This window comes from Oncorhynchus masou, unplaced genomic scaffold, assembly GCF_036934945.1.
Source record: "Oncorhynchus masou masou isolate Uvic2021 unplaced genomic scaffold, UVic_Omas_1.1 unplaced_scaffold_1890, whole genome shotgun sequence".
In the NCBI taxonomy this organism is placed as follows: domain Eukaryota; kingdom Metazoa; phylum Chordata; class Actinopteri; order Salmoniformes; family Salmonidae; genus Oncorhynchus; species Oncorhynchus masou.
Window position 1 is genome coordinate 1 of NW_027008390.1, and position 25,456 is coordinate 25,456.

The following is a 25,456-nucleotide window of genomic DNA, read 5'->3' on the forward strand; positions in this document are numbered from 1 at the left end:
GCCAACAGGCCACGTACTGTAGCCAGCAGGCCAACACTGTAGCCAGCAGGCCATGTACTGTAGCCAACAGACAATCTACTGTAGCCACAGGCCATGCAGCCAACAGGCCATGTAGCCAACAGGCCATGTAGCCAGCAGACCACGCAGGCCACGTACTGTAGCCAACAGGCCGTGCGGCCAGCACGTACTGTAGCCAGCAGGCCACGTACTGTAGCCAGCAGGCCACGCACTAGCCCAGCAGGCCACGTACTGTAGCCAACAGGCCCGTACTGTAGCCAGCAGGCCATGTAGCCAGCAGGCCACTACTGTAGCCAACAGGCCCATGTAGCCCAGGCCACGTGCTGTAGCCAACAGGCCACGTACAGTAGCCAGCAGGCCACGTACTGTAGCCAACAGGCCATATAGCCAACAGGCCATCCACTGCTTAGCCAGCAGGCCATCGTACTGTAGCCAACAGGCCACGTACGCCAGCCAACAGGCCACGTACTGTAGCCAGCAGGCCATCTACTGTAGCCAACAGGCCACGTGCTGTAGCCAGCAGGCCATACTAGCCAACAGGCCACATGTAGCCAACAGGCCACGTACTGTAGCCAGCAGACCATCTACTGTAGCCAACAGGCCATGTAGCCAGCAGGCCATCTACTGTAGCCAACAGGCCACGTACTGTAGCCAGCAGGCCATCACTATCTATCTCTAGACCTGAGATAGATAGTTAACTTATAAGCAGAGGCGTAGAATGCAACCCCTTGAGCTTTAAGGCGCCACGCTGAATTTCTTTTACGGTATTGAAATTCATACCGTCGGTATTTCAAAACACCCCAGTATACGGTATTAACAGTATAGCGCCCGAGCCTATTCAGTAAGACCACGATTGAACCAAGCAGTTTCTTTGAGAACAAAGTCTTACAACTCAAATCAAATCAATCAAATGTATTTATTTACGAAGCCCTTTTTACAACAGCAGTTGTGCTTATACAGAAACCACAGAAAGCAAGCAATGGCGATGTAGAGGAACGGTGGCTAGGAAAAACTCCCTAGAAAAGGCAGGAACCTAGGATGAAACCTAGAGAGGAACCAGGTTCTGAGGGTTGGCCAGTCCTCGTCAGGTTGTGCCGGGTCGATGTTATAAGAGGACTAACGGTTGTCGGACGGTTCTTTGAGAATCAACGCTAACAACTAACGGTGGTCGGACGGTTCTTTGAGAATCAACGCTAACAACTAACGGTAGTCAGAGGGTTGGATAGCGTTCATACAGATCTGGGACCAGGCATTAAACCGTTACCATCTGATCTGGGACCAGGCATTAAGCCCTTGCTATCTGATCTAGGACCAGGCATTAAGCCCTTGCTTTCTGATCTGGGACCAGGCATTAAGCCCTTGCTTTCTGATCTGGGACCAGGCATTACACCCTTGCTTTCTGATCTGGGACTAGGCATTAAACCCTTGCTTTCTGATCTGGGACCAGGCATTAAGCCCTTGCTTTCTGATCTGGGACCAGGCATTAAACCCTTGCTTTCTGATCTGGGACCAGGCATTAAGCCGTTACCTTCTGATCTGGGACCAGGCATTAAACCGTTACCTTCTGATCTGGGACCAGGCATTAAGCCCTTGCTTTCTGATCTGGGACCAGGCATTAAACCCTTCTGATCTAGGACCAGGCATTAAGCCCTTGCTTTCTGATCTGGGACCAGGCATTAAGCCCTTGCTTTCTGATCTGGGACCAGGCATTAAACCCCCTTGCTTTCTAATCTGGGACCAGGCATTAAGCCCTTGCTTTCTGATCTGGGACCAGGCATTAAACCCTTGCTTTCTGATCTGGGACCAGGCATTAAACCCTAGCTATCTGATCTGGGACCAGGCATTAAGCCTAGCTATCTGATCTGGGACCAGGCATTAAGCCCTTGCTTTCTGATCTGGGACCAGGCATTAAACCCTTGCTATCTGATCTGGGACCAGGCATTAAATCTTTGCTTTCTGATCTGGGACCAGGCATTAAGCTCCCTTGCTTTCTGATCTGGACCAGGCATTAAACCCTTGCTATCTGATCTGGGACCAGGCATTAAATCTTTGCTTTCTGATCTGGGACCAGGCATTAAGCCCTTGCTTTCTGATCTGGGACCAGGCATTAAACCCTTGCTTTCTGATCTGGGACCAGGCATTACACCCTTAAATCTGATCTGGGACCAGGCATTAAATCTTTGCTTTCTAAACTGGGACCAGGCATTAAACCCTTGCTATCTGATCTGGGACCAGGCATTAAATCTTTTTGCTGTCTGAACTGGGACCAGGCATTAAACCCTTGCTATCTGATCTGGGACCAGGCATTCCGGAACCCTTGCTTTCTGATCTGGGACCAGGCATTAAACCCTTGCTTTCTGATCTGATGAAGCAGAAGATGACTGTGTTAAACAGAATGCACTGACCTGGACAGTTTGAGCTGTGTGAGCTGTACGTCCATGTGGTCAATGACAGCAGGAAGTGGACATCCCTCCACAGCAAGTAGAGAGAAGCTGTTGCCCACGGTGATGAGCCCCAGGTCCACCTCCAGTGCATTGTGTGAGGTGGAGGACTGAGGGATGACGATGAGAGGGGCCTTCAGCCTGATGTCCATGGAGAGACGGAAGCTCTTCTGGGCGAAGTCCCTGATGCTGGAGGCCGCCTTCTCTGCTGCCTGGGCCGTGGCCACACTCACCGCCTCCTTGGCCGTCTGGAAGTTGTTGCTGAAATTCTAAAGAGACGGAAAACATGGATGAGGGAAGTTCTTTAGCGAAAAAGGGCACCAGGAAGGAATCAAAGTGGATACCGAGCTAGGACGGCTAAACTTCCGGAAACCTCATGTTTTCCCAGGAATCTCAGTTGGATGATTCCGGAAATTAGTAAGGTATCGCTAAACTGGGAATCACCCAACCAGGATTCCCGAAATTAGTAAGGTATCGCTGAACTGGAAATCACCCAACCAGGATTCCTGAAATTAGTAAGGTATCGCTGAACTGGGAATCACCCAACCAGGATTCCCGAAATTAGTAAGGTATCGCTGAACTGGGAATCACCCAACCAGGATTCCCGAAATTAGTAAGGTATCTCTGAACTGGGAATCACCCAACCAGGATTCCCGAAATTAGTAGTATCGCTGAACTGTGAATCACCCAACCAGGATTCCTGAAATTAGTAAGGATCGCTGAACTGGGAATCAGTTTTAAACCAGATTCCTGAAAAAAAAACAGGAACTGAAGAAATGACAAACTCCAGACTGCACACTTAGATACAAAAATCTGTTTTAAATATTCAAGACCTGACAAACTCCAGTACCCACGCTGAGACTCACCAGCAAAGACATGACAAACTCCAGTACCCACGCTGAGACTCACCAGCAAAGACATGACAAACTCCAGGACCCACGCTGAGACTCACCAGCAAAGACATGACAAACTCCAGGACCCACGCTGAGACTCACCAACTCCAGTACCCACACTGAGACTCACCAACAAAGACATGACCAACTCCAGAACCCACGCTGAGACTCACCAACAAAGACATGACAAACTCCAGTACCCACGCTGAGACTCACCAACTCCAGGACCCACGCTGAGACTCACCAACAAAGACATGACCAACTCCAGGACCCACGCTGAGACTCACCAACAAAGACATGCCAAACTTGTGGAGGTAGACGACCTGGACACAGCCCACGTTGAGCTGGACCTTCCGTCTGTCTTGGAGGTGTCTGCGTAGCCGGCTCCCTCTGTCGCCTTGGGGGTCAGACTCATACTGAAACTAAACACCTCGTCTCCTACGATAGAGATGGCCTGCAACGGAGAACCAAACCGTTAGCAGGTAAAACTCAACTGCAATATTTCACCGGGGTTGAATGGTCGCATCTCCATCCGTCACTGAAATCTTTCCTGGTTTAACTTCGTGACTTACCTTTTTGTGAATACTTTTTGGGTCCAACATTGTGTGATGAAATCCCAAAGGCGGGGCGGAGATGTGGGTTTGAGGCCCTTGCATCAGGAGGATCCATTGAAACCTGTACAACAAGATAAAATGTTGATCTGATGCGAACATCAATTCAGAAAAAGGTCAACAGCAAACCACACAAGCACAAGACACTTAAATAACCCACCGCCCAAAAAAATATTTTGTGGACTTTCATCATATACAAACCTTGGCAGAAATGAGACTCACCAACGAAAGCCCTAGATTATAATCAAATATAAGTGTAACTGTATAAAAGACAACATTGTGTAGCCATTGAGTTCTTAACGGGCCCCTGAGGGTTCTGTCTATATCGGCACCTTGTATCTTGATGTCAGCCATGTTGCAGTTCTGATCACACACGAGGACGTTGAACGCCCCCAGCCGCATCATCACCTTCAGGTCGACGACGTCACCGTCCGACGGAGAACCTAGAGCCGCTGTCATGGAAACGGACAGAAAGTCACACGATGATTTCGCTATTGGTTGACCAACCAAAAGGAGACATGTAAGATAGCCCCCTTAGGCGTTCAGAATCTGTTATATCTAATGAAATGAATGGATGCGTTTTCATTACTAACACGTGAAACCCCCCAAAAAAAACAAAAATAATATTTAAAAAAAATAAATAAATAAATAAATAAATAAATAAATAAATAAATAAATAAATAAAAATATATATATATATAATATATATAAAAAGGCATTGAAACTCTCGGCCGCTCCACACATAATGGCGCCCGTTCAGTCCTCCTTTTCCTGTAGTCCACAATCATCTCCTTTGTCTTGCTCACATTGAGGGAGAGATTGTTGTCCTGGCATCACACTGCCAGGTCTCTGACCTCCCTACTGGCCGTCTCATCGTTGTCGGTGATCCAGACCTAACGACTGTTGTGTCATGAGCAAACGTAATGATGGTGTTGGAGTTGTGTTTCAGCCACACAGTCGAGGAGTATAGGAGGGACTAAGCATGCACCCCTGAGGGGCCCCAGTGTTGAGGATCAGCAAGGCAGACGGGTTGTTGCCTACCCTCACCACCTGGGGATTCGACCATCAACAGTCCACTTGGAGTGGTCCACTGGCCATTTAACCAGGTCACCGGATTAACCTGCTGACACAGCTCAGTGATCCCTATCCGAGGTGTGTATGCAGACGTCGAGGCGGAGTGTGAAAGTGGGCAATGTTTTAGCAGGATGTGTGCGTTCACTTGACATGGCTAAGAGAGCTCTAATCTCATCTACTAACCACTGCTCTGTTTTTCATCTGTTTATGGGGCAAGATCAAGTCTACAGGATGCAGGCTGGAGGTCAGGTGTGTATGTATGTACATTCAGAAAGTATTCGGACCAATTAACTTTTTACACATTTTGTTAAGTTACAGCCTCTTTCTAAAATGTATCAACCTACACACAATACCCCATAACGACTAAATAAAAAACAGAAATCACTTATTTACATAAGTATTCTGACCCTTTGGTATGAGACTCTAAATTGAGCTCAGGTGCTTCCTGTTTCCATTGATTATATTTGAGATGTTTCTATAAATTGATTGAAGTCCACCTGTGGTAAATTCAATTGATTGGATATGATTTGGAAAGGCACACACCTGTCTATATGAAGGTCCCAGAGTGGACAGTGCATGTCAGAGCAAAAACCAAGTCATGAGGTCGAAGGAATTGTCCGTAGAGCTCAGAGACAGGATGGTGTCGAGGCACAGATTTGGGGAAGGGTACCAAAACATTTCTGCAGCATTGAAGGTCCCCAAGAACACAGTGGCCTCCATCATTCTTAAATGGAAGACGTTTGTAACCACCAAGACTCTTCCTAGAGCTGGCCGCCCAGCCAAACTGAGCAATCAGGGGAGAAGGGCCTTGGTCAGGGAGGTGACCAAGAACACGATGGTCACTGACACAGCTCCAGAGTTCCTCTGTGGAGATGGGAGAACCTTCCAGAAGGACAACCATCTCTGCAGCACTCCACCAATCAGGCCTGTATGGTAGAGTGGCCAGATGGAAGCCACTTCTCAGTAAAAAGCACATGACAGCCAACTGGAAGTTTGAGAAAAGGCACCTAAAGACTCAAGGCCATGAGAAACAAGATTCTCTGGTCTGATGAAACCAATATTGAACTATTTGACCTGAATGCCAAGCGTCACGTCTGGAGGAAACCTGCCTACGGTGAAGCATGGTGGTGGCAGCATCATGCTGTGTTGATGTTTTTCAGCGGCAAGGACTGGGAGACTAGTCAGGATCGAGGGAAAGATGAACGGAGATCTTTGATGAAAACCTGCTACAGACGCTCAGGACCTCAGATCTGTAGAGAAGAATGGGAGAAACTCCCCAAATACAGGTCTGCCAGGCTTGTAGAGTCATACTCAATGCTGTAACCACTGCCAAAGGTGCTTCAACGAAGTACTTAGTAAAGGGTCTGAATACTTATGTACATTTTATATTCCGTTTGTTTATTTGCACACAATTCTAAAAACCTGTTTTAGCTTCATCATTATGGGCTATTGTGTGTAGATTGATGAGGGGAAAAAACTATTTAAACCATTTTAGAATGAGGCTTTAATGTAAATAAAATGAGGAAAAAGTCAAGGGGTACGAATACTTTCTGAATGTACTGTATGTTGTACATGAATACTTTCTGAATGTACTGTATGTAGTACATGAATACTTTCTGAATGTACTGTATGTAGTACATGAATACTTTCTGAATGTACTGTATGTACTGTATGTACACTCTGTATGTAGTACATGAATACTTTCTGAATGTACTGTATGTACACGGTGTATGTAGTACATGAATACTTTCTGAATGTACTGTGTGTAGTACACGCTGTATGTAGTACATGAACATTTTCTGAATGTACTGTATGTAGTACATGAATACTTTCTGAATGTACTGTATGTACACGGTGTATGTAGTACATGAATACTTTCTGAATGTACTGTGTGTAGTACATGAATACTTTCTGAATGTACTGTATGTAGTACATGAATACTTTCCGAATGTACTGTGTGTAGTACATGAATACTTTCTGAATGTACTGTATGTAGTACATGAATACTTTCTGAATGTACTGTATGTAGGACATGAATACTTTCTGAATGTACTGTATGTAGTACATGAATACTTTCTGAATGTACTGTATGTACACGCTGTATGTAGTACATGAACATTTCTGAATGTACTGTATGTAGTACATGAATACTTTCTGAATGTACTGTATGTACACGGTGTATGTAGGACATGAATACTTTCTGAATGTACTGTATGTACACGGTGTATGTAGTACATGAATACTTTCTGAATGTACTGTATGTAGTACATGAATACTTTCTGAATGTACTCCCGGTACATGAATACTTTCTGAATATACTGTATGTAGTACATGAATACTTTCTGAATGTAACGCTCAACCATGAATACTTTCTGAATGTACTGTATGTAGTACATGAATACTTTCTGAATGTACTGTATGCACGGTGTATGTAGTACATGTGAACTAGAACATGAATACTTTCTGAATGTACTGTATGTACTGTATGTAGTACATGAATACTTTCTGAATGTACTGTATGTAGAACATGAATACTTTCTGAATGTACTGTATGTAGTACATGAATACTTTCTGAATGTACTGTATGTACACGGTGTATGTAGTACATGAATACTTTCTGAATGTACTGTATGTAGAACATGAATACTTTCTGAATGTACTGTATGTACTGTATGTAGTACATGAATACTTTCTGAATGTACTGTATGTAGTACATGAATACTTTCTGAATGTACTGTATGTACACGGTGTATGTAGTACATGAATACTTTCTGAATGTACTGTATGTACATGGTGTGTGCAGAACATGAATACTTTCTGAATGTACTGTATGTACACGGTGTATGTAGTACATGTGTGTTCATGATGTTTATAAAGGGCTGTCTCTGTAACGTCCGTAGTGTTTACACGACTACTGTATGAGGTGTGTAGAGTGTACAAAGCAGACTGATCACTGGAAATAACCCGATCCCGGACGTTTGAAAAGGTCCCCAGAACGTCAACCCTCAACCAATTCTAAACAATAACCCAGCACTGGCAGTGAACTGGTGATGCTCGGAGCCGGATCCCGCTGCTCAGACCTCTGAGCTACTACCCAGTTCACAACGCTCTAGCATCACGAGAATACTTGATTGGTAATAGCTTGTCCTTTTGAATTATTTTGGTTTTAAGCCTTCGCCCAAACCATAGCCCTAACCTTCACCACTCAGAACGAACACCTAACCTTCACCGCTCAGAACGAACACCTAACCTTCACCGCTCAGAACGAACACCTAACCTTCACCGCTCAGAACGAACACCTAACCTTCACCGCTCAGAACGAACACCTAACCTTCACCACTCAGAACGAACACCTAACCTTCACCACTCAGAACGAACACCTAACCTTCACCACTCAGAACGAACACCTAACCTTCACCGCTCAGAACGAACACCTAACCTTCACCGCTCAGAACGAACACCTAACCTTCACCTAACTTCAGCTCAGAACGAACACCTAACCTTCACGAACACCTAACCTTCACCGCTCAGAACGAACACCTAACCTTCACCGCTCAGAACGAACACCTAACCTTCACCACTCAGAACGAACACCTAAGAACACCTAAACTTCACCACTCAGAACGAACACCTAACCTTCACCACTCAGAACGAACACCTAACCTTCACCACTCAGAACGAACACCTAACCTTCACCACTCAGAACGAACACCTAACCTTCACCACTCAGAACGAACACCTAACCTTCACCACTCAGAACGAACACCTAACCTTCACCACTCAGAACGAACACCTAACCTTCACCACTCAGAACGAACACCTAACCTTCACCACTCAGAACACCTAACCTTCACCCTCAGAACGAACACCTAACCTTCACCACTCAGAACGAACACCTAACCTTCACCACTCAGAACGAACACCTAACCTTCACCACTCAGAACGAACACCTAACCTTCACCACTCAGAACGAACACCTAACCTTCACCACTCAGAACGAACACCTAACCTTCACCACTCAGAACGAACACCTAACCTTCACCACTCAGAACGAACACCTAACCTTCACCACTCAGAGCGAACACCTAACCTTCACCACTCAGAACGAACACCTAACCTTCACCACTCAGAACGAACACCTAACCTTCACACTACACCTAACCTTCACCACTCAGAACGAACACCTAACCTTCACCACTCAGAACGAACACCTAACCTTCACCACTCAGAACGAACACCTAACCTTCACCAGAACGAACACCTAACCTTCACCACTCAGAACGAACACCTAACCTTCACCACTCAGAACGAACACCTAACCTTCACCACTCAGAACGAACACCTAACCTTCACCACTCAGAACGAACACCTAACCTTCACCACTCAGAACGAACACCTAACCTTCACCACTCAGAACGAACACCTAACCTTCACCACTCAGAACGAACACCTAACCTTCACCACTCAGAACGAACACCTAACCTTCACCACTCAGAACGAACACCTAACCTTCACCACTCAGAATTGAACACCTAACCTTCACCACTCAGAACGAACACCTAACCTTCACCACTCAGAACGAACACCTAACCTTCACCGCTCAGAACGAACACCCTTCACCACTCAGAACGAACACCTAACCTTCACCACTCAGAACGAACACCTAACCTTCACCACTCAGAACGAACACCTAACCTTCACCACTCAGAACGAACACCTAACCTTCACCACTCAGAACGAACACCTAACCTTCACCACTCAGAACGAACACCTAACCTTTCTAACCTTCACCACTCAGAACGAACACCTAACTAACCTTCACCACTCACTAACCTTCACCACTCAGAATGAACACCTAACCTTCACCACTCAGAACGAACACCTAACCTTCACCACTCAGAACGAACACCCTAACCTTCACCACTCAGAAGAACACCCAACCTTCACCACTCAGAACGAGTTGATTCTGTTTGAACAGAAAAGAGGAAAACGATGACATCTTGCTGGTATAAAGTATGTCTACTGACTTGATGAAGAAAGGCCGTCCTCTCCTTGACCTTGTGCCTAGTTTCTTTCTAAGATGTGTGCAGGCTGTTGAGTGTGTGTGTGCTTATAGTGTGTCCCCGTCGGTATGTTTGTGTGTGTGTGTAAATCTGTACAGTGTGTGTTGTGTACTTGTGTAAAGTATATTGTGTGTTTACTTGACTTGGCGGAGATGGCCCTGCTGCTCTCCTCAGACTTCTGCTTAGGCTCCTCTGGTGAGGGGGGCAGGCTGCCGGAGGACAGGGCAGAAGACAGGAAGTCTATGGTGGAGAGGAGAGCCTCCGTGTGAAGCAGTAGATCCAGGGAGGTGAAGGTCACCTACAGGAGGGGCAGATGGGGAGAGAGAGTAGAGAGAGAGAGAAGAGAGATTAGAGAAAGAGAGTAGAGAGAGAGAGAAAGAGAGTCAAGCGAGAGAGTAGAGAAAGGGGAGAGAGAGAGGGAGAGAGAAAGAGAGAGAGAGAGAGAGAAGAGGGAGAGAGAGAGAGAGAGAGTAGAGAAAGGGGAGAGAGAGTTGAGAGTAGAGAAAGGGGGGAGAGAGAGTAGAGAGAGAGTAGAGAAAGGGGAGAGAGCGAGAGAGAGTAGAGTAGAAGAGAGTAGAGAGAGCAGAGAAAGAGGAGAGAAAGAGAGAGGAGAGAGAAAGGGGAGAGAGAGAGGAAAGATAAGGGAGTAGAGAGAGGGAAAGAGAGAAGAGAGGGAGAGAGAGAGGAGAGAGAGGAGAGAAGGGGAGAGGGGAGAGAGAGGAGAGAAAGGGGAGAGAGAGAAGAAAGGGGAGAGAGGGGAGAGAGAGAAAGGGGAGAGAGAGGAGAGAAAGGGAGAGAGAGGAGAGAAAGGGGAGAGAGAGGAGAGAAAGGGGAGAGAAGAGGAAAGATAAAGAGTAGAGAGAGAGGGGAAAGAGAAAGAGAGGAGAGAGAGAGAGAGGAGAAAGGGGAGAGAGAGAGGGAAAGGGGAGAGAGAGAGAAAGGGAGAGAGAGAGGGGAGGGGAGAAAGAGAGAGAGAGAGTAGAGAAAGGGGAGAGAAAGGAGAGAGAGTAGAGAAAGGGGAGAGAGAGTAGAGAAAGGGAGAGAGAGGGAGAGAGAGTAGAGAAAGGGGAGAGAGAGTAGAAAGATAGAGAGAGTAGAGAAAGGGGGAGAGAGTAGAGAAAGGAGAGAGAGAGTAGAGAAAGAGAGAGAGGGGAAAGAGAAAGTAGAGAAAGGAGAGAGAGGGGAAAGATAAGAGTAGAGAGAGGGGGAAAGATAAAGAGTAGAGAGAGAGGGAAAGAGTAGAGAAAGGAGAGAGAGGGAAAGAGAAAGAGAGGGAGAGAGAGCCACTTAACCAAGTCACATGGACTGTGATGCTCAGACGGTAAATGAAACCAGTCCTTTGAGGTCTTAAGAGAACAGGAAGATGTGGCCTTCACAGACCTCTCAGATCCCCATTCAACAACCAGCAGGCTCCATTAACACGGCCGCTGCACTTATAAAGGATGCCAGTGAAGGCTTAATGTTGTATCCAACATAGACACATATCAGAGCCTTTCCCAGCATTACAACGAGTTCATGCTAGTTTAAAAACAACTGGTTGGAGTCTGGTTGAAATGATGTCGTTTTAATTTTGCCCGCTTGAGTGTATGGGACGAACAAATCAACCGTTTAGATATCATTACTTACATTGATCATCTGCTCAGTATTCTTGTGAACAGTGGCAAAGTTTGGCCCATTTCTGTCAGCCTGGGAAGAAAGAAAACAACAAAATCAATTAGCAGTCATTTAGGGGTAATGGAAACACAAATCAATTAGCAGTCATTTAGGGGTAATGGAAACACAAATCAATTAGCAGTCATTTAGGGGTAATGGAAACACAAATCAATTAGCAGTCATTTAGGGGTAATGGAAACAAATCAATTAGCAGTCATTTAGGGGTAATGGAAACACAAATCAATTAGCAGTCATTTAGGGGTAATGGAAACACAAATCAATTAGCAGTCATTTAGGGGTAATGGAAACACAAATCAATTAGCAGGCATTTCGGGGTAATGGAAACACAAATCAATTAGCAGTCATTTCGGGGTAATGGAAACACAAATCAATTAGCAGTCATTTAGGGGTAATGGAAACACAAATCAATTAGCAGTCATTTAGGGGTAATGGAAACACAAATCAATTAGCAGTCATTTAGGGGTAATGGAAACACAAATCAATTAGCAGTCATTTAGGGGTAATGGAAACACAAATCAATTAGCAGTCATTTAGGGGTAATGGAAACACAAATCAATTAGCAGTCATTTAGGAGTAATGGAAACACAAATCAATTAGCAGTCATTTAGGAGTAATGGAAACAAATCAATTAGCAGTCATATAGGGGTAATGGAAACACAATTAGCAGTCATTTAGGAGTCATGGAAACACAAATCAATTAGCAGTCATTTAGGAGTAATGTAAACACAAAAACATTAGCAGTCGTTTAGATGCTCAAAATAAGACAAAGTAGAGACTTTGACCAGACCTCCTCCTGATCCTTAGAGATGCTGCTTTGTTAACTGGGACCACTGCTTCTGACAACCATTCATTTAGGAGGATGATATCAACACGTACATCTCACTGAGAAACCCACTGACGGTCATGTTGTCGGGCTTGACGCCAGGCACCACCAAGTCTGGAGTGGGCTCTGGGCCGTGTCTGAAATGGAACCCTACTCCTATATAGTGCACTACTTGTAGCATAGGGCTCTGGTTAAAAGTAATGCACTGCATAGGGAATATGGTGTCATTTGGGACACAGCCCAGGTCTGGAGAGTGCCCTGGTCTATTGTGTTGATAATGACAGAGACAGACAGTGATAATGTAATGCCCGTCTTGTACAGCATCTCTAAAATGAGATTGAGGTTACAGGGTTGAAGATTAAATATCTGGGTTGTATTGACACCAGAGCCTGCTGCATAGCACAGAGAACATGTCCACAGAGAGAGAGGACATATGGCTGGAGGTTTCTGAACAGAGAACATGTCCACAGAGAGAGGACATATGGCTGGTGGTTTCTGAACAGAGAACATGTCCACAGAGAGAGGACATATGGCTGGTGGTTTCTGAACAGAGAACATGTCCACAGAGAGAGGACATATGGCTGGGGGTTTCTGAACAGAGAACATGTCCACAGAGAGAGGACATATGGCTGGTGGTTTCTGAACAGAGAACATGTCCACAGAGAGAGGACATATGGCTGGAGGTTTCTGAACAGAGAACATGTCCACAGAGAGAGGACATATGGCTGGGGGTTTCTGAACAGCTACAATACTGTATCATTAAATATAACTACAGTACAATGACCATGGGGATTCTGGGAAAGCGCCTCTTTGCATTTCGAAGAATTCATGTCTGAATTTCCTATTTTAGAAAAGGCTCATAAAAGGTGTTTGATTAGGGTATTTAATGACGCCAAATGCTTTAATTTCCAAAGTGATAAAATAATTCCAGACTGTAGGGGGGGGAACAAGCGCTGCATAGAGCATAGAGCCCGTATCCACTGTGTTTTTGCTGTTATACAAGGCTTTAAGAACAATAACAATAATAATAAGACTCCATAAGAATAATACATTAAAGCAATAATGTTGCTACCATGTTATTGTCATGTGTTGCTACCATGTCATGTTGCTACCATGTCGTGTTGCTACCATGTCGTGTTGCTACCATGTCGTGTTGCTACCATGTCGTGTTGCTACCATGTCGTGTCATGTCCTGTTTCTACCATGTCGCGTTGTTACCATGTCACATTGCTAACATGTCGCGTGTTTGATTAACATATTTGTGTCAAATGTTGCTACCATGTCGTGTTGCTACCATGCCGCGCAGCTACCATGTCGCGCTGCTACCATGTTGTTGTTAGGCTTTAAGAACAATAACAATAATACCATGTCATGTTGCTACCATGTTGTGTTACTACCAGGTTATTGTCATGTGTTGCTACCATGTTGTGATGCTACCATGTTGTGATGCTAACATGTTGTGATGCTACCATGTTGTGATGCTACCATGTTATTGTCATGTGTTACTACCATGTTGTGCTGCTACCATGTTGTGCTGCTACCATGTTGTGTTGCTACCATGTTGTGTTGCTACCATGTCGTGCTGCTACCATGTCGTGCTGCTACCATGTCGTGCTGCTACCATGTTGTCATGTCGTGCTGCTACCATGCCGTGCTGCTACCATGCCGTGCTGCTACCATGCCGTGCTGCTACCATGCCGTGCTGCTACCATGCCGTGCTGCTACCATGTCATGCTGCTACCATGTTATTGTCATGTGTTACTACCACGTTGTTGTCATGTTGTGTTGCTACCATACTGTGTTGTCATGTGTTGCTGCCTTACTATGTTGTCGTCTTAGGTCTCTATTTATGCAGTGTTGTGGTGTCTCTTGTCGTGATGTGTGTTTTGACCTATATTTATATTTATATAGGTATAGACTGGGCTAGAGGGCTGTACTAGAGGTCAGGACTGGGCTAGAGGTATAGACTGTACTAGAGGTATAGACTGTACTAGAGGTATAGACTATACTATATTAGAGGTCAGGACTGGGCAAGAGGTATAGACTGGGCTAGAGGGCTGTACTAGAGGTCAGGACTGGGCTAGAGGTATAGACTGTACTATACTAGAGGTATAGACTGGGCTAGAGGGCTGTACTAGAGGTAAGGACTGGGCTAGAGGTATAGACTGTACTAGAGGTATAGACTGTACTAGAGGTATAGACTGTACTAGAGGTATAAACTGTAGAGGTATAGACTGTACTAGAGGTATAGACTGTACTATATTAGAGGTCAGAACTGGGCAAGAGGTATAGACTGTACTATACTAGAGGTATAGACTGGGCTAGAGGGCTGTACTAGAGGTCAGGACTGGGCTAGAGGTATAGACTGTACTATACTAGAGGTATAGAATGTACTATACTAGAGGTATAGACTGTACTAGAGGTATAGAGGTATAGACTGTACTAGAGGTATAGACTGGGCTAGAGGTCAGGACTGGGCTAGAGGTATAGACTGGGCTAGAGGTATAGACTGGGCTAGAGGTATAGACTGGGCTAGAGGTATAGACTGGGCTAGAGGTATAGACTGTACTAGAGGGCTGTACTATAGGTCAGGACTGGGCTAGAGGTATAGACTGTACTATATTAGAGGTATAGACTGGGCTAGAGGGCTGTACTAGAGGTCAGGACTGTGCTAGAGGTATAGACTGTACTATACTAGAGGTATAGACTGTACTAGAGGTCAGGACTGGGCTAGAGGTATAGACTGTACTAGAGGTATAGACGTTTACTATACCAGAGGTCAGGACTGGGCTAGAGGTATAGACTGGGCTAGAGATATAGACTGGGCTTGAGGTATAGACTGGGCTTGAGGTATAGACTGGGCTAGAGGTATAGACTGGGCTAGAGGTATAGACTGGGCTAGAGGTATAGACTGGGCAAGAGGTATAGACTGGGCAAGAGGTATAGACTGGGCAAGAGGTATAGACTGGGCAAGAGGTATAGACTGTACTATACTAGAGGTATAGACTGGGCTAGAGGGCTGTACTAGAGGTCAGGACTGGGCTAGAGGTATAGGCTGTACTATACTAGAGCTATAGACTGGGCTAGAGGGCTGTACTAGAGGTCAGGACTGGGCTAGAGGTATAGACTGTACTAGAGGTATAGAGGTATAGACTGTACTAGAGGTCAGGACTGGGCTAGAGGTATAGACTGTACTATAGGTATAGACTTTACTATACCAGAGGTCAGGACTGGGCTAGAGGTATAGACTGGGCTAGAGGTATAGACTGGGCTAGAGGTATAGACTGGGCTAGAGGTATAGACTGGGCTAGAGGGCTGTACTAGAGGTCAGGACTGGGCTAGAGGTATAGGCTGTACTATACTAGAGCTATAGACTGGGCTAGAGGGCTGTACTAGAGGTCAGGACTGGGCTAGAGGTATAGACTGTACTATACTAGAGGTATAGACTGTACTAGAGGTATAGACTGTACTAGAGGTATAGACTGTACTAGAGGTCAGGACTGGGCTAGAGGTATAGACTGTACTAGAGGTATAGACTGTACTAGAGGTATAGACTGTACTAGAGGTATAGACGTTTACTATACCAGAGGTCAGGACTGGGCTAGAGGTATAGACTGGGCTTGAGGTATAGACTGGGCTAGAGGTATAGACTGGGCTAGAGGTATAGACTGGGCTAGAGGTATAGACTGGGCTAGAGGTATAGACTGGGCTAGAGGTATAGATTGTACTAGAGGGCTGTACTAGAGGTCAGGACTGGGCTAGAGGTATAGACTGTACTATACTAGAGGTATAGACTGTACTAGAGGTATAGACTGTACTAGAGGTATAGACTGTACTAGAGGTATAGACTGTACTAGAGGTATAGACGTTTACTATACCAGAGGTCAGGACTGGGCTAGAGGTATAGACTGGGCTAGAGGTATAGACTGGGCTAGAGGTGTAGACTGGGCTAGAGGTATAGACTGTACTAGAGGTATAAACTGGGCTAGAGGGCTGTACTAGAGGTATAGACTGTACTAGAGGTATAGAGGTATAGACTGTACTAGAGGTATAGACTGTACTAGAGGTATAGAGGTATAGACTGTACTAGAGGTATAGACTGTACTAGAGGTATAGACTGTACTATACTAGAGGTATAGACTGTACTATACTAGAGGTATAGACTTTACTATACTAGAGGTATAGACTTTACTATACTAGAGGTATAGACTGGGCTAGAGGTATAGATTGGGCTAGAGGTATAGACTGTACTAGAGGTATAGACTGTACTAGAGGTATAGACTGTACTAGAGGTATAGACTGGGCTAGAGGGCTGTACTAGAGGTATAGACTGTGCTAGAGGTATAGACTGGGCTAGAGGTATAGACTGGGCTAGAGGTATAGACTGGGCTAGAGGGCTGTACTAGAGGTATAGACTGGGCTAGAGGTATAGACTGGGCTAGAGGTATAGACTGGGCTAGAGGTATAGACCGGGCTAGAGGTTTAGACCGGGCTAGAGGTATAGACTGGGCTAGAGGTATAGACTGGGCTAGAGGGCTGTACTAGAGGTATAGACTGGGCTAGAGGTATAGACCGGGCTAGAGGTATAGTCCGGGCTAGAGGTATAGTCCGGGCTAGAGGTATAGTCCGGGCTAGAGGTATAGTCCGGGCTAGAGGTATAGACCGGGCTAGAGGTTTAGACTGGGCTAGAGGTATAGACCGGGCTAGAGGTTTAGACCGGGCTAGAGGTATAGACCGGGCTAGAGGTATAGACTGGGCTAGAGGGCTGTACTAGAGGTATAGACTGGGCTAGAGGTATAGACTGGGCTAGAGGTATAGACCGGGCTAGAGGTATAGACCGGGCTAGAGGTATAGACTGGGCTAGAGGGCTGTACTAGAGGTATAGACTGGGCTAGAGGTATAGACTGGGCTAGAGGTATAGACCGGGCTAGAGGTATAGACCGGGCTAGAGGTATAGACCGGGCTAGAGGTATAGACTGTACTACAGGTATAGACTGGGCTAGAGGTATAGACCGGGCTAGAGGTATAGACCGGGCAAGAGGTATAGACTGGGCTAGAGGTATAGACTGGGCTAGAGGTATAGACCGGGCTAGAGGTATAGACCGGGCTAGAGGTATAGACCGGGCTAAACTGCTCTTTCCGTGACATAGTCTGACCAGGTGAATCCAGCTGAAAGATATGATCCCTTATTGATGTCACCTGTTAAATCCACTTCTATCAGTGTAGATGAAGGGGAGGAGTCAGGTTAAAGAAGGACTTTTAAACCTTGAGACAATGGAGACGTGGATTGTGTATGTGTGCCAGTCAGAGGGTGAATGGGAAAGACAAAATATTTAAGTGTCTTTGAACAGGGTATGATAGTAGGTGCCAGGCGCACCGGTTTCTCGTGTGTATCAAGAATGTTCCACAACCCAAAGGTCATCCAGCCAACTTGACACAACCGTGGGGAGCATTGGAGTCAACACGGGCCAGCATCCCTGTGGAACGCTTTCAACACCTTGTAGAGTCCATGCCCCCCGACGAATCGAGTCTGTTCTGAGGGATCAATATTAGGAAGGTGTCCACTCAGTGTATAACAAAAATCAATAGGTATGTCCCACCTTGAAGTATTCCACTTTGAGGAGGTCCGCACCTGACTCCACAGAGGAACTGATGAGACACAGCGGCTCACCGTTGGAATCTAGAAAACAGGCAAATGGAAATCAATGGCGAACTGATTTATCTGACAACAATGGGATTTCATTCCTAACCAGAATGACCAGACCAGTTTAAATCATGGTAACTATTGTATTCCTAACCAGAATGACCAGACCAGTTTAAATCATGGTAACTATTGTATTCCTAACCAGAATGACCAGACCAGTTTAAATCATGGTAACTATTGTATTCCTAACCAGAATAACCAGACCAGTTTAAATCATGGTAACTATTGTATTCAGTATTTAAACATAACATTCCTTGAGGCTACAGCCACCGACCTGAGAACTCCAGGTTGATCATCGTCATCTCTTGTTGTGGGCCACCATCTCATATGAACTATCACATTCAACATTTTATAGTTTAGCCTATACAACATGACACCTCGACAGGCTACAGGCACCGACCCGAGAACCCCAGATTGATCATCGTCATCTCTTGTTGTGGGCCACCATCTCATATGAACGATCACATTCAACATTTTATAGTTTAGTCTATACAACATGACACCTCGACAGGCACCGACCTGAGAACTCCAGGTTGATCATCGTCATCTCTTGTTGTGGGCCACCATCTCATATGAACGATCACATTCAACATTTTATAGTTTAGCCTATACAACATGACACCTCGACAGGCTACAGGCACCGACCTGAGAACTCCAGGTACATCATCGTCATCTCTTGTTGTGGGCCACCATCTCATATGAACTATCACATTCAACATTTTATAGTTTAGTCTATACAACATGACACCTCGACAGGCTACAGGCACCGACCCGAGAACCCCAGATTGATCATAGTCATCTCTTGTTGTGGGCCACCATCTCATATGAACGATCACATTCAACATTTTATAGTTTAGTCTATACAACATGACACCTCGACAGCCACCGACCTGAGAACTCCAGGCACTTCATGGAGATTTTCTTGATGTAAGTTGTGGCCACCATGTCGTACTTCCTGACATTGGTGTGGATGCCCAGCTGGGCTACGTGGAGAACCAGGAACGGACTCTCCTTCTGATCTGACCTGGACTTCTTCAGCTTCACAATCACCTGATGGAGAGATACAACCACATTAAGTCCGCCTTTATTGAACCAGGTTACTTGTTCAACAACACATTCTCTTTTGCAATAACGACCTGACCATATCTTGGTAGAGAGACACTGAAGGAGATTTGAGACGTAGCAGGAGTAAAGATGGATGGATTTGGGAGTGTCTTGTTTTCAACGAGTGATGGAAAATAGACTCTGTGACGTGTTTAAACTGCATCAACATCCAACTGCACAAAGAGACATTTTATTTCCCTTGGAGCTTCAGTAAGGAACTAAAGACAACAGCAATACGGACCACTGTGTATATTAGCCATGACATCACAACGGACCACTGTGTATATTAGCCAGCTAATGACATCACAACGGACTACTGTGTATATTAGCCAGCTAATGACATCACAACGGACCACTGTGTATATTAGCCAGCTAATGACATCACAACGGACCACTGTGTATATTAGCCATGACATCACAACGGACCACTGTGTATATTAGCCAGCTAATGACATCACCACGGACCACTGTGTATATTAGCCAGCTAATGACATCACAACGGACCACTGTGTATGTTAGCCAGCTAATGACATCACAATGGACCACTGTGTATATTAGCCAGCTAATGACATCACAACAGACCACTGTGTATGTTAGCCAGCTAATGACATCACAACGGACCACTGTGTATATTAGCCAGCTAATGACATCACAACGGACCACTGTGTATATTAGCCAGCTAATGACATCACAACGGACCACTGTGTATGTTAGCCAGCTAATGACATCACAATGGACCACTATGTATATTAGCCAGCTAATGACATCACAACAGACCACTGTGTATGTTAGCCAGCTAATGACATCACAACGGACCACTGTGTATATTAGCCAGCTAATGACATCACAACGGACCACTGTGTATATTAGCCAGCTAATGACATCACAACGGACCACTGTGTATATTAGCCAGCTAATGACATCACAACAGACCACTGTGTATGTTAGCCAGCTAATGACATCACAACAGACCACTGTGTATATTAGCCAGCTAATGACATCACAATGGACCACTATGTATATTAGCCAGCTAATGACATCACAACACACCACTGTGTATATTAGCCAACTAATGACATCACAACGGACCACTGTGTATATGAGCCAGCTAATGACATCACAACGGACCACTGTGTATATTAGCCAGCTAAAGACATCACAACGGACCACTGTGTATATTAGCCAGCTAATGACATCACAACGGACCACTGTGTATATTAGCCAGCTAATTACATCACAAAACACCACTGTGTTTAGGTCGGTAGATAGCTACCTCCTTAATCTCCAGGTTGAGCAGCATATTGACGATGTTTTCTCCCAGTCCTCCTGCATTGGTAACAGCAGCAGGCTGTCCTCCTCCCCCAGCCTCCACAGGTAGACATCCCACCTCATTCCCCTCCAGCTGGTGCTGCTCTGCCTTGTCTAGACATTACCAGCAAAGACATTATCATCTGTTCAATAGACATTATCTCCAGTAATATACGTTCATCTACTTTGACATCTCTGCTGTGTCTAGCAAATATTCCTGATTCAAAAAAACTTTATTGTTCAATCTTGTGGAACGGAAATTCATATTGAGGCTGTACATGCAATGATTCATCAATTAGACCAGGTTCCAGATCAGTTTAATTGTTTTATTTGACCTTTATTTAATTAGGCAAGTCAGTTAAGAATACATTCTGATTTACAGTGACGGTCTACCGGGGAACTGTGGGTTAAACGGCCTTGTTCAGGGGGCAGAACAACAGATTTTTACCTTGTCAGCTCGGGGATTCAATCTAAAGACCTTTCGGGTACTAGCCCAACGCTCTAACCACTAGACTACCTGCTGGTTACTAGTCCAACACTCTAACCACTAGACGACCTGCTGGTTACTAGTCCAACGCTCTAACCACTAGGCTCCCTGCTGGTTACTAGTCCAACGCTCTAACCACTAGACTACCTGCTGGTTACTAGTCCAACGCTCTAACCACTAGACGACCTGCTGGTTACTAGTCCAACACTAACCACTAGGCTCCCTGCTGGTTACTAGTCCAACGCTCTAACCACTAGTCTACCTGCTGGTTACTGGCCCAACGCTCTAACCACTAGGCTCCCTGCTGGTTACTAGTCCAACGCTCTAACCACTAGACGACCTGCTGGTTACTAGTCCAACGCTCTAACCACTAGACGACCTGCTGGTTACTAGTCCAACACTCTAACCACTAGACTACCTGCTGGTTACTGGCCCAACACTCTAACCACTAGGCTACCTGCTGGTTACTAGTCCAACGCTCTAACCACTAGGCTCCCTGCTGGTTACTAGTCCAACGCTCTAACCACTAGACGACCTGCTGGTTACTAGTCCAACGCTCTAACCACTAGACTACCTGCTGGTTACTAGTCCAACGTTCTAACCACTAGGCTACCTGCTGGTTACTAGTCCAACGCTCTCACCACAAGACTACCTGCTGTTTACTAGTCCAACACTCTAACCACTAGACTACCTGCTGGACCTCGGTTCTATTCATTCTAGTTATATGAGTTAGTCTCTTTAGGGCCAAGAGTTTTCCCTGACAACAAGATGACCTGAGCAGGAAAAACTCCATGCCCTAGTTAGTGTGTTTGGTGTGTAAGACAATAGGATCTACCTCCAGGCCCTAGTTACAGTGTGTAAGACACTAGGATCTACCTCCAGGCCCTAGTCACAGTGTGTTTGGTGTGTAAGACACTAGGATCTACCTCCAGGCCCTAGTTACAGTGTGTTTGGTGTGTAAGACACTAGGATCTACCTCCAGGCCCTAGTCACAGTGTGTTTGGTGTGTAAGACACTAGGATCTACCTCCAGGCCCTAGTTACAGTGTGTTTGGTGTGTAAGACACTATGATCTACCTCCAGGCCCTAGTTACAGTGTGTTTGGTGTGTAAGACACTAGGATCGACCTCCAGGCCCTAGTTACAGTGTGTAAGACACTAGGATCTACCTCCAGGCCCTAGTCACAGTGTGTAAGACACTAGGATCTACCTCCAGGCCCTAGTCACAGTGTGTTTGGTGTGTAAGACACTAGGATCTACCTCCAGGCCCTAGTTACAGTGTGTAAGACACTAGGATCTACCTCCAGGCCCTAGTCACAGTGTGTTTGGTGTGTAAGACACTAGGATCTACCTCCAGGCCCTAGTCACAGTGTGTTTGGTGTGTAAGACACTAGGATCTACCTCCAGGCCCTAGTTACAGTGTGTAAGACACTAGGATCTACCTCCAGGCCCTAGTTACAGTGTGTAAGACACTAGGATCTACCTCCAGGCCCTAGTTACAGTGTGTAAGACACTAGGATCTACCTCCAGGCCCTAGTTACAGTGTGTAAGACACTAGGATCTACCTCCAGGCCCTAGTCACAGTGTGTTTGGTGTGTAAGACACTAGGATCTACCTCCAGGCCCTAGTCACAGTGTGTTTGGTGTGTAAGACACTAGGATCTACCTCCAGGCCCTAGTTACAGTGTGTTTGGTGTGTAAGACACTATGATCTACCTCCAGGCCCTAGTCACAGTGTGTTTGGTGTGTAAGACACTAGGATCTACCTCCAGGCCCTAGTCACAGTGTGTAAGACAATAGGATCTACCTCCAGGCCCTAGTTACAGTGTGTTTGGTGTGTAAGACACTAGGATCGACCTCCACCTCCAGGCCCTCCAGGCCCTAGTCACAGTGTGTTTGGTGTGTAAGACACTAGGATCTACCTCCAGGCCCTAGTTACAGTGTGTTTGATGTGTAAGACACTAGGATCTACCTCCAGGCCCTAGTTACAGTGTGTTTGGTGTGTAAGACACTAGGATCTACCTCCAGGCCCTAGTCACAGTGTGTAAGACACTAGGATCTACCTCCAGGCCCTAGTTACAGTAGGTAAGACACTAGGATCTACCTCCAGGCCCTAGTTACAGTGTGTTTGATGTGTAAGACACTAGGATCTACCTCCAGGCCCTAGTTACAGTTACAGGTCCAGGCCCTAGTTAAGTAAGACACTAGGATCTACCTCCAGGCCCTAGTTACAGTAGGTAAGACACTAGGATCTACCTCCAGGCCCTAGTTACAGTAGGTAAGACACTAGGATCTACCTCCAGGCCCTAGTTACAGTAGGTAAGACACTAGGATCTACCTCCAGGCCCTAGTCACAGTGTGTTTGTAAGACACTAGGATCTACCTCCAGGCCCTAGTTACAGTGTGTAAGACACTAGGATCTACCTCCAGGCCCTAGTTACAGTGTGTAAGACACTAGGATCTACCTCCAGGCCCTAGTTACAGTAGGTAAGACACTAGGATCTACCTCCAGGCCCTAGTTACAGTGTGTAAGACACTAGTATCTACCTCCAGGCCCTAGTTACAGTAGGTAAGACACTAGGATCTACCTCCAGGCCCTAGTTACAGTAGGTAAGACACTAGGATCTACCTCCAGGCCCTAGTCACAGTGTGTAAGACACTAGGATCTACCTCCAGGCCCTAGTCACAGTGTGTAAGACACTAGGATCTACCTCCAGGCCCTAGTTACAGTAGGTAAGACACTAGGATCTACCTCCAGGCCCTAGTTACAGTAGGTAAGACACTAGGATCTACCTCCAGGCCCTAGTCATAGTGTGTAAGACACTAGGATCTACCTCCAGGCCCTAGTCACAGTGTGTAAGACACTAGGATCTACCTCCAGGCCCTAGTCACAGTGTGTTTGGTGTGTAAGACACTAGGATCTACCTCCAGGCCCTAGTTACAGTAGGTAAGACACTAGGATCTACCTCCAGGCCCTAGTCACAGTGTGTAAGACACTAGGATCTACCTCCAGGCCCTAGTCACAGTGTGTAAGACACTAGGATCTACCTCCAGGCCCTAGTTACAGTAGGTAAGACACTAGGATCTACCTCCAGGCCCTAGTTACAGTAGGTAAGACACTAGGATCTACCTCCAGGCCCTAGTTACAGTAGGTAAGACACTAGGATCTACCTCCAGGCCCTAGTTACAGTAGGTAAGACACTAGGATCTACCTCCAGGCCCTAGTCACAGTGTGTTTGGTGTGTAAGACACTAGGATCTACCTCCAGGCCCTAGTCACAGTGTGTAAGACACTAGGATCTACCTCCAGGCCCTAGTTACAGTAGGTAAGACACTAGGATCTACCTCCAGGCCCTAGTCACAGTGTGTTTGGTGTGTAAGACACTAGGATCTACCTCCAGGCCCTAGTTACAGTGTGTTTGGTGTGTAAGACACTAGGATCTACCTCCAGGCCCTAGTCACAGTTGTGTAAGACACTAGGATCTACCTCCAGGCCCTAGTTACAGTAGGTAAGACACTAGGATCTACCTCCAGGCCCTAGTTACAGTAGGTAAGACACTAGGATCTACCTCCAGGCCCTAGTTACAGTAGGTAAGACACTAGGATCTACCTCCAGGCCCTAGTTACAGTAGGTAAGACACTAGGATCTACCTCCAGGCCCTAGTTACAGAGGTCTAGGATCTACCTCCAGGCCCTAGTTACAGTAGGTAAGACACTAGGATCTACCTCCAGGCCCTAGTTACAGTAGGTAAGACACTAGGATCTACCTCCAGGCCCTAGTTACAGTAGGTAAGACACTAGGATCTACCTCCAGGCCCTAGTACAGGTAAGACACTAGGATCTACCTCCAGGTAGTCACAGTAGGTAAGACACTAGGATCTACCTCCAGGCCCTAGTTACAGTAGGTAAGACACTAGGATCTACCTCCAGGCCCTAGTTACAGTAGGTAAGACACTAGATCTACCTCCAGGCCCTAGTCACAGTAGGTAAGACACTAGGATCTACCTCCAGGCCCTAGTTACAGTAGGTAAGACACTAGGATCTACCTCCAGGCCCTAGTTACAGTAGGTAAGACACTAGGATCTACCGGGCTACTTGTTTCTTGACATCCATGACGTGCTCTTTGCTGCCCTCTCCGATGTTCTCCCTCAGTGTCTTCATCAGAACACCAAAGTCCTCCTGACCTAGAGCCATCTGGAGGGAGGAGATTAAAAAGGACGGAAAACATCTTGATTTGGTGTTGGTGTACCTCTCCTTTTA

General features: G+C 46.0%; 1 protein-coding gene across 1 annotated transcript in view; it reads right to left on the bottom strand.

Moving 5' to 3' along the window:
* Nucleotides 1–2,423: 2,423 nt before the first annotated feature.
* Nucleotides 2,424–25,456, bottom strand: part of LOC135532517 (intermembrane lipid transfer protein VPS13C-like) — a gene marked incomplete at both ends in the record, with an annotated part of 97,537 nt that continues 74,504 nt past the window's right edge. Inside the window, 12 exon segments of the mRNA XM_064959996.1 lie at nucleotides 2,424–2,728; nucleotides 3,640–3,704; nucleotides 3,707–3,806; nucleotides 3,925–4,016; nucleotides 4,019–4,027; nucleotides 4,296–4,415; nucleotides 10,239–10,398; nucleotides 11,727–11,786; nucleotides 18,198–18,277; nucleotides 19,192–19,351; nucleotides 20,679–20,822; nucleotides 25,292–25,390. Of these exon segments, the coding sequence (XP_064816068.1) occupies nucleotides 2,424–2,728; nucleotides 3,640–3,704; nucleotides 3,707–3,806; nucleotides 3,925–4,016; nucleotides 4,019–4,027; nucleotides 4,296–4,415; nucleotides 10,239–10,398; nucleotides 11,727–11,786; nucleotides 18,198–18,277; nucleotides 19,192–19,351; nucleotides 20,679–20,822; nucleotides 25,292–25,390 (1,394 nt within the window).